We start from the raw sequence: 13493 nt of genomic DNA on the forward strand, positions 1-13493 counted from the left end.
CCTGTCCTATCCCTGCCCTGTCCCTGCCCTATCCCTGCCCGGTCCCTGCCCTGTCCCTGCCCTGTCCCTGCCCTATCCCTGCCCTATCCCTGCCCTGTCCCTGCCCTGTCCCTGCCCTATCCCTGCCCTATCTCTGCCCTGTCCCTATCCCTGCCCGATCCCTGTCCTATCCCTGCCCTGTCCCTGCCCTATCCCTGCCCTGTCCCTGCCCTGTCCCTATCCCTGCCCTGTCCCTGCCCTGTCCCTATCCATGCCCTGTCCCTGCCCTGTCCCTGCCCTGTCCCTTCCCGATCCCTGCCCGATCCCTGCCCTGTCCCTGCCCTGTCCCTGCCCTGTCCCTGCCCTGTCCCTGCCCTGTCCCTATCCCTGCCCTGTCCCTGCCCTGTCCCTTCCCGATCCCTGCCCGATCCCTGCCCTGTCCCTGCCCTGTCCCTGCCCTGTCCCCACGCCCGGGTCGTGCCCTCGCTGCCCTCGCCCATTCCCAAACCAGGGCGGCTCCACCCCCTCCCGAGCTCTGCGCTCCTATTGGCTCACGGGAGCCAGGCCCTACCCAATCGGAGAGGGGTTCCCAGGGTGTGGTGAGGCCAGAGCTGAGCGCTGCCTTCTGATTGGTCAGAATCCCCCCAAATTTGCATCCCCTGGGGACCGCCCCCCCCCGGTCCCAGTGCCGGGGGAGGGTGGGAGATGATGGGAGATACTGGGAGATCCTGGGATAGGGGGTTTGGGGGTGCGGGGGGCTCCTGGGATCGGGGATTGGGGGTGCAGGGGGTTCCTAGGATCGGGGATTGGGGGTGCGGGGGGCTCCTGGGATCGGGGGATTGGGGTGCGGGGTCTCCTGGGATAGAGGTTTGGGGGGGTGCGGGGGGCTTCTGGGATCGGGGGTTATGGGGTGCAGAGGGCTTCTGGGATCGGAGTTTGGGGGTGCAGGGGGCTCCTGGGATCGGGGGTTGGGGGGTGCAGGTGGCCTGGGGGTTGTGGGGTGCTCTTTGGGAGCGGGGGTGTCTTGGGTATGGGTTGCAAAGGGGGGTCCTGAGCTCAGGGAGGGGGTACGGGGCACCACGCTGCTCCCAGTCTGACCCTGGCCCCAGGGGCACCCCGAATTCCCCTTGTCCCAGACACCGCCGACACTCGATGGCTTCGGGGCCGGGGTTGGAGGGGCGGTCAGGTTTCTCTGCTGCTCCGGGGCCCCCGGTGATGGATCTGCTCTCCCAGAAATGCCCGAGGTGTGTGTGGGATGCCGGGGGTCCCACCTCCCCGACCCTGAACTCCCGGCCGGAACCCAAGCAAGATCCTGAGCGCAGCCCGAGGGAGAAGAGGGGGGGGCTGGGGGAGCAGAGGGATGCCAATTAAACTGCAAATTAGCTGCGGTTCATCAACAGGAGGTCCCGTCCACCCACGTCCCCCGCGGAACTGAGGCATCGATCGGCTGCAGCGCAAGCCCTTAACCCTTTCCCCGCCCGATCCCCTTTGTGCTGCTGGGAGGGGCGGGTTCGCTCTGAGCCCCCTTTGCTCGCCCTGCCCGGGCTCCTGAGAGGGACTCTCGCCTGGGTGGCCCCAGTGCCACCCGCGGGCGTGCAGTGCCACCTTCCCTGGGCTCGGTGTTTCCCACGGACATACCGCTGTCCGCGTCCCCGTCAGTGTCCGTGTGCCGCTGGTGTCCGTGGCCGTGTCCTCTCCGGGGTCCGTGTCCCTGCCAGCGTCGCCGTCCCCGCCGGCACCCGCAGCACGGCACAGGGGCGGAGGGAGCGCCGGGGGCAGAGCCGCGGGCTGGCCACGGGGACGTCCCCGGCCCTTGGCTCCCGCGGAGGCCGGGGAAGGGGTCGCCTGGACAGCTCCGAGTGACCGTGACAGAGCTGCTCCCCGCCCCAGAGCAGCAGGGATGGTGGACCGAGGGCGAGCGGGCAGCTGGACTGGCGGCCACCTCTGGGGACCCGGAGGCGCGGGCGTGCACAGGTGTGACGTGTGGCTGTGCACACCCGCTGAGCGTGAATCCGTGTGCGCTGCCTGCGTGCTCCTGCTGAGCTCTGCCCTGGCTGCTCTGAGGTGCCCATTGCCAGGACACCGCGCCCGTGCCTCAGTTTCCCCAGCAGCACAGGGAGGGGGCTGCTATCCCCTGCCGGCCCCTGGGTCCAGCTCCATCTCTCCAGGGCTCCCCCAGCCCGCGGGGCGATGCCCTGGCACAGGTCGCTATGGTGAGCCAGCTCTCAGCACAGCTGCTCCCTCACCTCACCACACACTGGGAGATGCCACCCTGTCCCTTGGCGACCTCCAGAACCTGCCCCATGGTCCCTCGTGTCCCCCATGGTCACCTCACCGCCGTGAGCAGTCGCCCGGGTGGCTCGGTGCGGGCGGCGCGCCGGGCACACGCTCCCGCAGGCTGTTGTTTATCGGGCCGCTGGTGAAATGAGGACGCGCTGAGCCGTGAACCGGCTGTGCCGTGCCGGGGGCCCTGTCCGCCGCGCCCCCGCGGTGCACGGGCTCCCGCCCGAGCCGGGCCCTCTGTTGGCACCGCGATTTTGGGGGTCCCGTGCCCAGCAGGGGCACAGGGCTTGAGCATCGCCCACCTGCCCGACTCTGCAAGGGGTCAGGGAGCCCCAGCAGTGCGGCATGGGGGCGATCGGTGTCGTGTCCTGAGTATCCACGCCCATAGGTCAGGGACAGATGTGATCCCGCCCCCTCGGCAGCTGAGGCAACATCTGCCCACGCTCAACATCTGGAAAGCGTGTCTAAGCCCGTGTTCAAACCGCTGTGCAGGGGATGGGGCTCCTCGGCAGTGGGTAAGGGGCTGCTGTGCCCTTGCCGAGCTGTGCTCCTCCTCTGTGGGATGTGTCCCCCCGCCTGGAGTCCTGCTCCTGGGTCCCCACCCCATGGTGCCACCGGGCCACGGCCCAAGTGGTGTTGGCACCACTTGGCTGACACCCGCTGCCCCTGCCCTGCTCACCCTGCATCACCCCAGCCCGCAGCTGTGGCGCTGGGGCTTTGGGGGGCCCCAGCCCCGTGGCGAAGCCCCCCAAGAGGTGTCGAGGCGGGCGGCGGGCCAGGGAGGCCGCGCAGGGCGCACGGGCGGCCTCTTGGCTGCAAAGGCTGGGAAAAGGGCAGGCAGTTCCTGCCGGCAGCGCGGATGCCATGGTGATGGGCTGCTGCCGGCATGAATACCCATGAGCCGGGGGGAGCGGGAGGCCACCGAGCTGTGCCCTGAATGCAAAGACCCCGGCACAAAGGGCCGCGGCCACGCGTGGGGCTCCGGCGCGGCGGTGCCAGCAGCAGGTGCCACACGGCGACATCCCCGCGCCGCAGCACCCCGGGGTGCGGGCCGGGGTCCGGGTGGGATGCGGGAGGCTGGAAGCCGTTCCCGTGGCAACGGCCGGTCCCAATTTCCACCAATCGATGCGGCGGCGCGGGTGCGTGGCCTACATAAGCCCCGGGCGCGCAGCGTGCGCCGCACCCGGCAGATGCGCCTGCGACGCCATGGCCAGGCTGACCGGCACCCGGGCCCTGGCCACCCGCCGCTGGGGCTGTGCCGCCGCCTTCCTCCTCCTCCTCTTCACCGTGCAAGCCGGTAAGGGTGGCCGTGGCGGGGGGAGGCGCGGAGGGTCCCCGAGCCGTGGGTGCGGCTGCCCTCGCCGGGTGCCGGGGTGCGGCTCGGCGGCTGATGGAAGCTGAGCGCGGCTCTGCGGCTGCCGTCGGGGCGCCGGGAGGGGATGGAAGTGGCTCCTGGACGTGCTGCGCTCTCGGAGCCGGGCTGTGCTCGCTGGTGGGTGCCCGGGGAAGGCTCGGTGCCGCCGGCAGACAAGTCCAGCACCGCGGGGTACAGGGCGCCTGCTCCCCCTCCTCATCCCCGCTCCCCTTCCTCATCCCCTGGCCTTAAGCCGGTGCTGGGAAGGGTAATCCGTCGGCAAGACAGGATTTGAGAGGCAAGATGGATTTGAGACAGACGGGGCCAAATTCCCCCTGGGGGAAGGATGCTCTGAGGAGCGGGTGGGAGTGATGTCAGGAGGGAGAAGAGGAGAGGAAAGAAGGATCCCAGTGCCCACAGGAGCATGGAGATCCCTGTTCCACATTCCCAGATCCATCTCCAGTCCCTGTTGGCATCCCAGCATGGACCTGAAGGGACACCAAGGCAGCTGGTGTCCCCAGGCTGCTCGGGACCCCATTCCTGGCTGCGGGGCAGAGCATGCCTGGCTCCCCACACCCACGGGGTCTCTGTCCCCCCACGTATCCATCCGGGATGTGAGGGATCAGGGCAATGCCCGGGGCTCCCTCTGCCCACAGCGGGGACGGGATCAGGACAGGCAGACTGGGCTGAGAGCCAGTGCTGCCGGCACCCGGCCATTTCCCAGCACACCCCAGCCTGGGACATGGTGGTCTCAGCCCTTCTGCTGCAGAAAGGCAGTTTTTTGGCTCTCAGGGACACAAATGTCCCCATGTCCTTTGTTCCCCCATGCTCCCTTGGCACCAGCAACCCTTTGGCACTGGGGGAGCGGAGGCAGGAGGTGCACAGCCCCCCCAGTAACCCCACCTCACCTCAGTGCCTGGCACTGGGGTGCAGCTCGGGGATGGTCCCATCTCCCTGCAGCCCAAAAAGGCGACTTTAGCGGGGACTCCACGGCGGCCACCATCAACCACTCGCTGACGCTGCTGCAGCGGCTGCAGGAGCTGCTGCAGAACGGCAATGGCAGCGACTCGGTGCTGCGGGTCCGCTCGGCCACCTCCGAGGAGCCCAAGGTGTTCCACACGCACCAGCTGCTGCTGAGCCTCCAGAGTGAGGTCTTCGAGAGCCTCCTGCGCAACCAGAGCGTCATGACCCTGTACGAGCCGCCCGAGACCGCCGCGCTCTTCGAGAAGTTCATCAGGTGCGTGGGGACCCCGTGGGATGGGGAGGTCGGGAGGATGCAGCTCTCCTGGGAACCATGGGGAACTCCTCGGGATGGCGATGCCCAGAGGACAAGGAAGAGAGGAACCACAGGGGTCTCATGGGATGTACGTTTTGGGGAGGATGTACGTTTTGGGAAGGATGTACGTTTTGGGAAGGATGCAGCCCAGGAGGGAGGATTCTCCCCTGGTGACCATGGAGGTGCTGTGGGATGGATATACCTGGAGGGATGCAGCCAAAGAAGGTGGATGCCCCACTACGGACTTCATGGGATGCAGCCAGGGAAGGAGGATGTTCCCCTGGGGACCATGGAGATCATATGGAATGGGAGGGAAGCATCCAAGGAGGGGGAATGCTTCCCTGGGAACCCCGGGGGCCCCTTGGGGTGGGAAAACTCAGTGGAAAGAAACCCAAGGCAGAGGCTGCTCCCCTGGGAACTGAGCTGCCAGGGATGGATGTCCCCAATGTCACCACCCCATGCTCTGCCCCAGGTACCTGTACTGCGGGGGGGTCTCCATCCTGCTGCACCAGGCCATCCCCATGCACCAGCTGGCCAGCAAGTACCGGGTCTGGGGGCTGCAGCGTGGCGTGGCTGAATACATGAGGACCCACCTGGCCAGCGAGTCGAGCCAGGGCCACGTGGTGGGCTGGTACCACTACGCCGTGCGCGTCGGGGACGCGGCGCTGCAGGAGAGCTGCCTCCAGTTCCTGGCCTGGAACCTGTCTGCGGTGCTGGGCAGCGCCGAGTGGGGCTCGGTGAGCGTGGAGCTGCTGCTGCTGCTGCTGGAGCGCTCCGACCTGGTGCTGCACAGCGAGCTGGAGCTCTACACCGCCGTGGAGGGCTGGCTGAGCCGCCGGCAGCCCGAGGCGCCCGTGGCCGAGCGGGTGCTGCGCGCCATCCGCTACCCCATGATCGCGCCCAGCCAGCTGTTCCGGCTGCAGGCGCAGTCGGCGGTGCTGGCGCGGCACCGCGGCGCGGTGCAGGACCTGCTCTTCCAGGCCTTCCAGTTCCACGCTGCCTCCCCGCTCCACTTCGCCAAGTACTTTGACGTCAACTGCAGCATGTTCCTGCCCCGCAACTACCTCGCGCCCAGCTGGGGCTCCCAGTGGGTCATCACCAACCCGGCGCGGGACGACCGCAGCACCAGCTTCCAGACCCAGCTGGGGCCCAGCAGCCACGACGCCGGCAAGAGGGTGACCTGGAACGTGCTGTTCTCGCCGCGCTGGCTGCCCGTCAGCCTGCGCCCCGTCTACTCGGACTCGGTGGCGGGCGCCATCCAGCCCGTGCGCATCGAGGATGGACGCCCGCGCCTCGTCATCACCCCGGCCACGAGCAGCCCCGACTTCGCCGGCGTCAGCTTCCAGAAGACCGTGCTGGTGGGCGTGCGGCAGCAGGGCCGCGTGCTGGTCAAACACGCCTACAGCTTCCACCAGAGCTCGGACGAGGCGGCCGATTTCCTGGTGCACGCCGACCTGCAGAAACGCAACTCCGAGTACCTCATCGACAACTCCCTGCACCTGCACATCATCATCAAGCCTGTCTACCACTCCCTCATCAAGGTGAAGAAGTAATGAGATGCAGCTGGATCCTGCCATGCTGGCCCCAGCACCACGGGGGGAACGCTTGGTCCCGTAGGTAGATGGGGGTCCCCTCGCTGGGGGGCTCCAGGACTGAGCTCTGCACTGCCCACCCCTCCCTGAGTGTTCCCTGCCATGTCCCGTCCCCATCGCTGTCCCTGGGGATGGAGGATGCTGGGAGCGCCCCAGACCCATGTAGGGGGTGCAGGAGGTGAAATGTGCGGCCCATGGACACATCACAGACCCGAACGGGTGTGGGGTGGGGACAGGGACAGCCCATCCTTCCCGTGAGGCAGCCCCAGGGTCCCTCTGTGTGGGCAGCTGGGTCCAGCTCAGGAGCAAACGGAGCTGCCCAGGCTGGGGGTGAGGGGCCCATCAGCCTCCCCCAGGGGAGGTCGGGTAGGGGGCACCATCCCCTCTGGCAGTGGCAGCTGCCCCATCCCTGTCCAGGTACCCCCACCCCTTTCCTAATAAAGCAGAAAATGAGTGTGGGACGTGTGGGGCATCTTTGGGGTGACGCTGCTCCCCAGCTCAGCTCCTTCTAAGGGAGCTCCTGGAAGGAGCACACCCATCCAGTCATGGATGCATTTCCCTGTGGGGATGTGGGTCCCTGCTTGGGATGGCTTTGGGGGGGTGATGGCCCCTGAACTCTGTCCTGGCATTGCTCACCCATGGGTGTGTTCAGCCCCCGAGCAGAACCTGGGAAAGGGTCCTGCTGGGGGCTCCCCCTCAGCCCACAGAGAGCCACCTGTGTGATGTGCCCATCGCTGTGACAGTGCTTCGACAGTGCTGCTGGCAGCTTGTTAATGATTAATTAAGGGGGGCGAGGAGTCGGGGTGGCTGCCGGTTCTACCAGCAGGGCTGTGTTTACCCAGCACTGATAACCCAGCCTGGGGCTGCTCCTGTGGGGACACAAATGGCCCAGAGGGGACTGGGGCCCCCTGCTGCCACCAGCCACCCTGCTGTGCCCTGCTCCATGGCCTGGGGACACTGAGGGACACCCTGTGCTGCCCTGGGTGCTTGGCTGTACTCAGCCACTGGCTTTGAGTGTCCTGGGTCAAGGAAAGGAGAGGAGGAGCAGGAGGACTTGACTTTCCCACCCTCTGCTCGATCTTGCTGTGACAAAAGAGGAAATGTGAGGTGGGAAGCACCACTTTATTCACACCAAAGAAAATAAAGATGCAAAGGTAAGAGGGCTGTGCAGGGTCCCCCAGGAGAGCAGAGAGCCCAGGAGATCTGCCTGGCTCGGGGACGGTGGCCTCGTCCCTGCAGCAGCTCTGGCACGGAGGGGAAAGGAAGGTGCAGCTGGAGCACACTGACCTTGGCATCCTCCTATGCTGTCTCCTGGGCAGCTGCCTCACCCTCTTCATCCTGAACGACAGAGGTTCACCCTGTCCCCTGCCCTTGCTGGGGTCCCTGCCGTGGTGGCCAGGCTGTCCCCTCCCCGTTACCTCTCTGGGGCCTTCCAGGCCCCTCCGCCGCCGCTCTGCCTTGATGCTGGAGAGGAAATCTGCTTGGGCCTGCTTGAACACCTGCTGGGGATCCTCCTGCTCCTCTGGCTGGGCCCGCAGCTGCTCCTGCTCCCGCAGCAGCCGCTCCCGATATTTCTCCTGCAGGACCTTCTCCCGCCTCGCCTCCCGCTCGAACATCTGGGGCAGATGTGGGGCTGAGGGCCAAGGGGGACACAGGGCACCCTGCGATGTGTCTGGGGACAGCGCAGGGCTGCAGGCAGAGTGGGGCTGGGGTCTGGCACATACTGAGGAGGTCAGGGTCTTCTCGTTCTTCCGGAGGGTGCAGAGCCCTGGGGAGATCTCCAGGAGGGAGACAGTGCCCTGCCGGGTGCCACAGGCAATGATGCGCCCATTGTCCTGAGAGCTCAGGCTGAGCAGGGGATCGTTGGACACCTGGGGACAGGCCACAGCAGGGTGACACTCAGCCCTGGGCTGATGTTGGGTCGCAGAGGTGCTGGGGACCCACCTTGAGGCTGAGGGAAGGTTCCTTCTGGTGGAAGAGGAAGTCCCAGATGTCCAGGGTCCCGTCTGACCTGGCAGTGAAGAACACGGCCGGCTTCATGGGGCTCCAGCAGGTGTCCAGCAGGTAGGAGGTGTGGTACCTGCCAGCAGAGCCAGCCCTCAGCCACGCTGGCACAGCCCTGCCTCGGTCACCAGCCCAGAGCTGACCAGAACCCTCTGCCACCCACCCTGGGGATGATTTCTGGCTGAGTAAACACCCTCTGACACCTACTTGGTCTCCATAATTGATGATGAATCATTGAGCTCCTCTGTCCAGATCCGAGCAGTCCAGTCACCGACTGACAGGAAGACTTTGGGGAAGAAGGGGTTCCTGGTCACCTTGTAGACAGCCCCGATGTGGCTTCTGAAGATGTTGGCGATTTTCTCGGGAGGTGTCTTGGCGTCACGGTTGCAGGAGATGATGATGCCCTGCTCTGTGCCCACCAGGAACTTGGTGGGCTGGGGGTGGGAGCAGGAGGGTGCAGCTGTCAGCAGGAGGGAGACCCCATGGTGTGGGGGGCAACGGGGGATCCCGCTGCAGCCAGAACCCCACCAGCACCGTGGGGGTTCAGGGACTGAAACCCCTGGGCTGGGCTCCCCCTCCTGCCCGGTCGGGGTGTGGCTGGTGGGCACAGGAACACTCACCAAGACAGGTGCGAAGTCCAGGGAGATGGCACCCAGAGCGTCCTTGAGCTGATCTTGCCGGGTGATGTCCAAGACCAGCCTCTCGCTGGGCTGCGACATCTTGCGGATGTCCCACCACAGGACCTGCAGGGACAAGGCGTGGCAGGGGCTGTGGGGGCTGCTCCCAGCACAGTCAGAGGTGCTGGCAGTCCTACAGCTGCCCCATGCTGGGAGACAGGGATCTTGTGCTGCTGAAGGGCGGAGCAGTCCCAGGAAGATCCTTCAGGAACCCTCAGGAGCCCCTGGCGCCTTCCCCTGTTGCAGCCCCTCACCTGCCCATCAGTGGAGCCTGAGAAGCACTCGGTCCCTGTTCGGGAGGTCAGCCAGCACGCTCCATACACGGGGTCCCTGTGGCTGAACTCCACAGGGGTCATCTCCATGGGCAGCCCCCCTTTCCTGGTGTCCCAATACACTGGGAAGGAAAAGAAAAGCTCTTGCCCAGATCCTTTCTCCTCTCCTTGTCATGTTTTCCCCAGTGTCCAAGCTGGAACAGGGAGCAAACCTCACCCAGTGCTTCCCAGAGATCATCCAGGGTGGTGGGAGAGGTGGGAGCACAGCACCCATCCTGCTCATCCCCTGGATCCATCCATCATCCATCCATCATCCATCCATCCTTCCATCCATCCATCATCCATCCATCCATCCATCCATCCATCCATCTATCCATCCATCCATCTATCCATCCATCATCCATCCATCCATCCATCCATCATCCATCCATCCTTCCATCCATCCATCATCCATCCATCTATCCATCCATCATCCATCCATCATCCATCCTTCCATCCATCCATCATCCATCCATCCATCCATCCATCCATCATCCATCAATCCGTCCGTCCATCCGTCCATCCATCCATCCATCCGTCCGTCCGTCCGTCCATCCGTCCATCCATCCGTCCATCCATCCATCATCCATCCATCTCTCCATCCATCCATCATCCATCCATCCATCATCCATCCATCATCCATCCATCCATCCATCCATCCATCCATCATCCCTCCATCCATCCATCATCCATCCATCATCCATCCATCCATCCATCCATCCATCCATCCATCCATCCATCATCCATCCATCCATCATCCATCCATCCATCCATCCATCTCTCCATCCCTGCGCTGTGCAGGGCTCCCTGGCAGGTGTCCTCTGGTCCCTGGTGAGCACACAGCTGCCCACAGGTGAATCCCAGGGCTCCCGCTGTGCTCCCAGTGCTGCTGGCCGTGCAGCAGGGCAGGAGCCAGGCCGGAGCAGGGTTAACCCTCACCTATCTGCCCGTTGTAGCAGCCTCCCAGCACGTGATGCCAGTCCTTGGAATTGTACTCCAGGGTCACCACAGGGGACGAGGGCTTGAGGGTGAGCTCTGGGCTGTAGGGTTTTTCTGCCAAGGAGGGATGAGTGAACGGTGAAGGCAGCCCCACAAAAGCAGCCCCCAGCCCACCCTGCTGTGCCCGCCCTGTTCCCTGACACGGCTGTGCAGGATGAGGTGCCTGTGTCACCAGGAGCTGGCCTGGGGACAGACCCTCAGTACACAAATCTGCATTCCCAGCCTTCTTCTTTGTCCTTTTCACTCCAAAACACATCAGGTGTGAGGCAGGCTTGGACAGATCAGGGCAAGTCTCACCCCGGGCTCCTGCTGCCTCTTCCTCCCTCCATTACCAGCTGAACCACATCAACACAAGAACCTCAGGTGAGGCTCTGCTGCCTGGCACAGCTGGGGAGCGTGGAGTGGGACCTCAGTGGTTATTCCCACCTCCCAGCTCCCATTTCTCCCTGTTTCTGCACTGAGGCTCCCCCAGTGACCCTCCCCGGGGTGCTGCAAGGCCTCATCCCCATCTCTGAGACACAAATGCTTCCCCCCTCGCCTGGTGGGTCTGGCCTTGCCCTTACCCAGATCCCAGATGTAGGAATCAGAGTTCATGTCCTTCCTGCTGTCCTGGAAGTCCAGGCTGCAATAAGCCACAGCCACGGCCCTGTTGCTGTCGGGGTGCCAGGAGAGGTGCGTGGCCATCCTCTTGGGCGTGTTGGGGTCCCTTTGGGGTGACACATCAGCCAGGACGGGTCAGTTTGCAAAGCCCCGGGATGAACATCTCCCAGAGGGAATTGTGGGAACCACAAGGAAACCAATCTGCAGCCCTCAAGCCTTGAGTGCAGGAAATGATTCTCCTGAGTGGTCGGGCCGGGGGAAAGAGTTGATGATTTCATCGTCTTTCCAGTAATACCTTTCTAAAAATCCAATTATCTTACTGGATCTGACTCCTAAACACCCCTGATGGTGGAAATTAACCTTTGAGGCACCAACAATAAGAAGGAAAATCCAAAAGCACCGTGAGGAGATGCTCAGAGCTGAGTCTGACCCTGGTTCCCATCCCCAAATCACCTGAGCAGGGAGTGGTGGGACAGGAAGGCTTCAGCTGGTCTCTCCCCCCACAGACTGCACCAGGACCATCCCAAACCCACTGGAATTTAACTCATAATGTTCTCCCATTTTCTTGGAAGGTTGTTTGACCCCACTGAGGCTCTGGTGAACCCCCCCCCCCCCAGCTGCGCTACCTGATGACATTTATGGTTTTGGCTGAGGGATGCTCCTCCTCCTCCTCTTCCTCTTCTTCCTCCTCAAAATACTCCTCGTAGATGTCGATGGTGTTGTTCTGCCTGATGTAGTGCTCCATCACCTGCAGGGACAGCACGGCCGTGGCTCTGGGGGGCTCTGGGGGGCGCGGGGGGTCTGGGGGGGATCAGGGCAGGCTCTTACAAAGCCGAGGCGCTGGATAGTCTTGGTGTAGACCTCTTCCCTCTCCACCTCCTCCCGGTAGCGGGAGGTCAGCTCCGAGTTCTTGGGGTCGATGTGCTTGGGCCAGCCGCCCTCCACGTGGTTCACACCCCGGCTGGACACCTGAGTCCGCTCCGTGTTCACCTGGACACAGAGGAGGGGTCAGAGGCCCTGAGCCCAAAAGGGCTCTCCCAGCTCCTCACCCTGGAGCCCTGGAAATGCTGGATGAGCCTCCCAGGCTGGCAGGTCCATGTTGTCCCTTCCCAGGGATCCCCCAGCAGCTCCCGTCCCTCTTCCAGGGCATGTGTGACCACTCCAGGGCTGCAGGAGGAGGGGAGCCTGCCCCAGCCCACACCTGCCCGGGGGAGCCAAAAAGAGCCTAAAGCCACCCCAAAACCTGCTACGAGGTGCCTGTCACACCTTGTCCCCTCGGGCCAGCTGCCCCCCGCATGGCTGCCACGCCGGGACATCCCCTCACCCGGCCAGGGGGTGTCCCTGTACCTCGTGCACGGCCATGAGGGGACCCTCCTGCACACCGAAGTCCACGGGGTCCTGGGGGATGAAGTCGTCGGCCAGGCTGGGGTCGGGCGGGATGTCCACGGTCACCTCGGCCAGGAGGTCCGAGAAGCTGCAGGGCCGCCCGAACTCGCTGCGCTTCCGCGAGTACTCGTACTTGATCTCCATGGTGGGAGGGAATGGACAGGACTGGGAGGGCTGGGGAGGGAGGGGCCTCCAAGGGAGCCCCAAAAAGGAGAGGGGGCCTCAGGGATGGAGAGCTCCAGAGGGGATGGAAGGCCTTGGGGAGGCCTAAAAGGAAGCAGGGGCCTCAGGGAGGAAGAGAGAGCTCCAAAGGAGAGTGGGAGCCTCTGAGAGGATCCCAAAAGGGAGTGGGGTTTTCAGGGATGGAGAGCGGGGATCTCAGGGAGCTCCAAGAAGGAGTGAGGGTTTCAGGGATGAAGAGCCCCAAAAAAGAATTGGAACCTCAAGGAGACCCAAATGTAAACACAGACCCTGGAGAGGGAGGATGCTGAAATAGACTGAGAACCTCGGGCACCCCAAAAGGGAATGGGGTCTTGGATAGAGGAACCCAAAAGGGAGCGGGGACCCTCTAGAGCCTCAGAAGACTGTGTGGTCCTTGGGAATGTCCCAGAAGGGAACAAGAAGCTCAGGAAGCCCCAGAAGATCCCAAAGAGAATGGGAACCTCGGCAAACCCTAAATGCGAGCAGGGATGCCGCACAGGGGGGAACTTGAGAGGCAGCGAGAGCCTGAGGGAGCGCCACAACGGAGCTGAGGCACAGGGACGGAGTGCTGCAGCAGCCAGGGGGACTCGGGACCCCGCGGAGGCGCCGGTCCCGCTCCGGTCCCGCTCCGGTCCCGTTCCGGTCCCGCTCCGGTCCCGTTCCGGTCCCGTTCCCGTCCCGCTCCCGGCGCGGCCTGGCCGGGGCCGCGTCGCCGTTGCCAGGCAACCGCGTGACGCCCGTCACGTGACGTCGGCACAGCCGTCACGTGACCCCGACCTCCCCGCAATGGCGGCGGCGCGCGGCGTCACGTGACCTCCCGCCGTGTTGGGA

The 13493-nt window shown here is 64.4% G+C and overlaps 2 protein-coding genes across 6 annotated transcripts; one reads left to right on the forward strand and one right to left on the reverse strand.

Annotated features, from left to right (window-relative positions):
* The first annotated feature begins 3114 nt into the window (after window positions 1-3114).
* BTBD17 (BTB domain containing 17) lies at window positions 3115-6945 on the forward strand. Of its 2 annotated transcripts, none has more exons than XM_085556623.1 (3): window positions 3115-3559; window positions 4530-4853; window positions 5365-6945. In XM_085556623.1, exons 1-3 carry the CDS (start codon window positions 3159-3161, stop codon window positions 6443-6445), a joined length of 1806 nt encoding a protein of 601 aa, XP_085412749.1. In that variant the 5' UTR covers window positions 3115-3158; the 3' UTR covers window positions 6446-6945. The 2 variants fall into 2 exon arrangements, with proteins under 2 accessions (XP_085412749.1, XP_021389893.2); XM_021534218.3 differs by having other exon boundaries at window positions 3204-3559; window positions 4577-4853.
* Window positions 6946-7149: 204 nt separating this feature from the next.
* Window positions 7150-13358, reverse strand: DNAI2 (dynein axonemal intermediate chain 2). Of its 4 annotated transcripts, none has more exons than XM_085556621.1 (12): window positions 12423-13358; window positions 11904-12065; window positions 11702-11823; window positions 11039-11181; window positions 10416-10529; window positions 9420-9559; window positions 9109-9231; window positions 8696-8922; window positions 8429-8564; window positions 8209-8355; window positions 7903-8117; window positions 7150-7822 (listed from the first exon to the last, which is right to left on the reverse strand). In XM_085556621.1, exons 1-12 carry the CDS (start codon window positions 12603-12605, stop codon window positions 7255-7257), a joined length of 2280 nt encoding a protein of 759 aa, XP_085412747.1. In that variant the 5' UTR covers window positions 12606-13358; the 3' UTR covers window positions 7150-7254. The 4 variants fall into 4 exon arrangements, with proteins under 4 accessions (XP_085412747.1, XP_085412746.1, XP_021389894.2 ...); XM_021534219.4 differs by having other exon boundaries at window positions 7593-7822; window positions 7903-8100; XM_085556620.1 differs by having other exon boundaries at window positions 7152-8100.
* Window positions 13359-13493: the final 135 nt, after the last annotated feature.

Source organism: Lonchura striata, chromosome 18 (assembly GCF_050655825.1).
Source record: "Lonchura striata isolate lonStrDom1 chromosome 18, ASM5065582v1, whole genome shotgun sequence".
Classification (NCBI taxonomy): Eukaryota; Metazoa; Chordata; class Aves; order Passeriformes; family Estrildidae; genus Lonchura; species Lonchura striata.

Coding starts and splice junctions, on each gene's coding strand:
- DNAI2 (XM_085556620.1), bottom strand. CDS start 12,605: ATGGAGATCAAGTACGAGTACTCGCGGAAGCGCAGCGAGTTCGGGCGG. Junction 11,824..11,903: donor CTATCCAGCGCCTCGGCTTT/GTAAGAGCCTGC, acceptor CTGTCCCTGCAG/GTGATGGAGCACTACATCAG. Junction 8,565..8,695: donor TCATCAATTATGGAGACCAA/GTAGGTGTCAGA, acceptor CTCTGCTGGCAG/GTACCACACCTCCTACCTGC.
- BTBD17 (XM_085556623.1), top strand. CDS start 3,159: ATGAGCCGGGGGGAGCGGGAGGCCACCGAGCTGTGCCCTGAATGCAAA. Junction 3,560..4,529: donor CCTCTTCACCGTGCAAGCCG/GTAAGGGTGGCC, acceptor ACCTCACCTCAG/TGCCTGGCACTGGGGTGCAG. Junction 4,854..5,364: donor CTCTTCGAGAAGTTCATCAG/GTGCGTGGGGAC, acceptor GCTCTGCCCCAG/GTACCTGTACTGCGGGGGGG.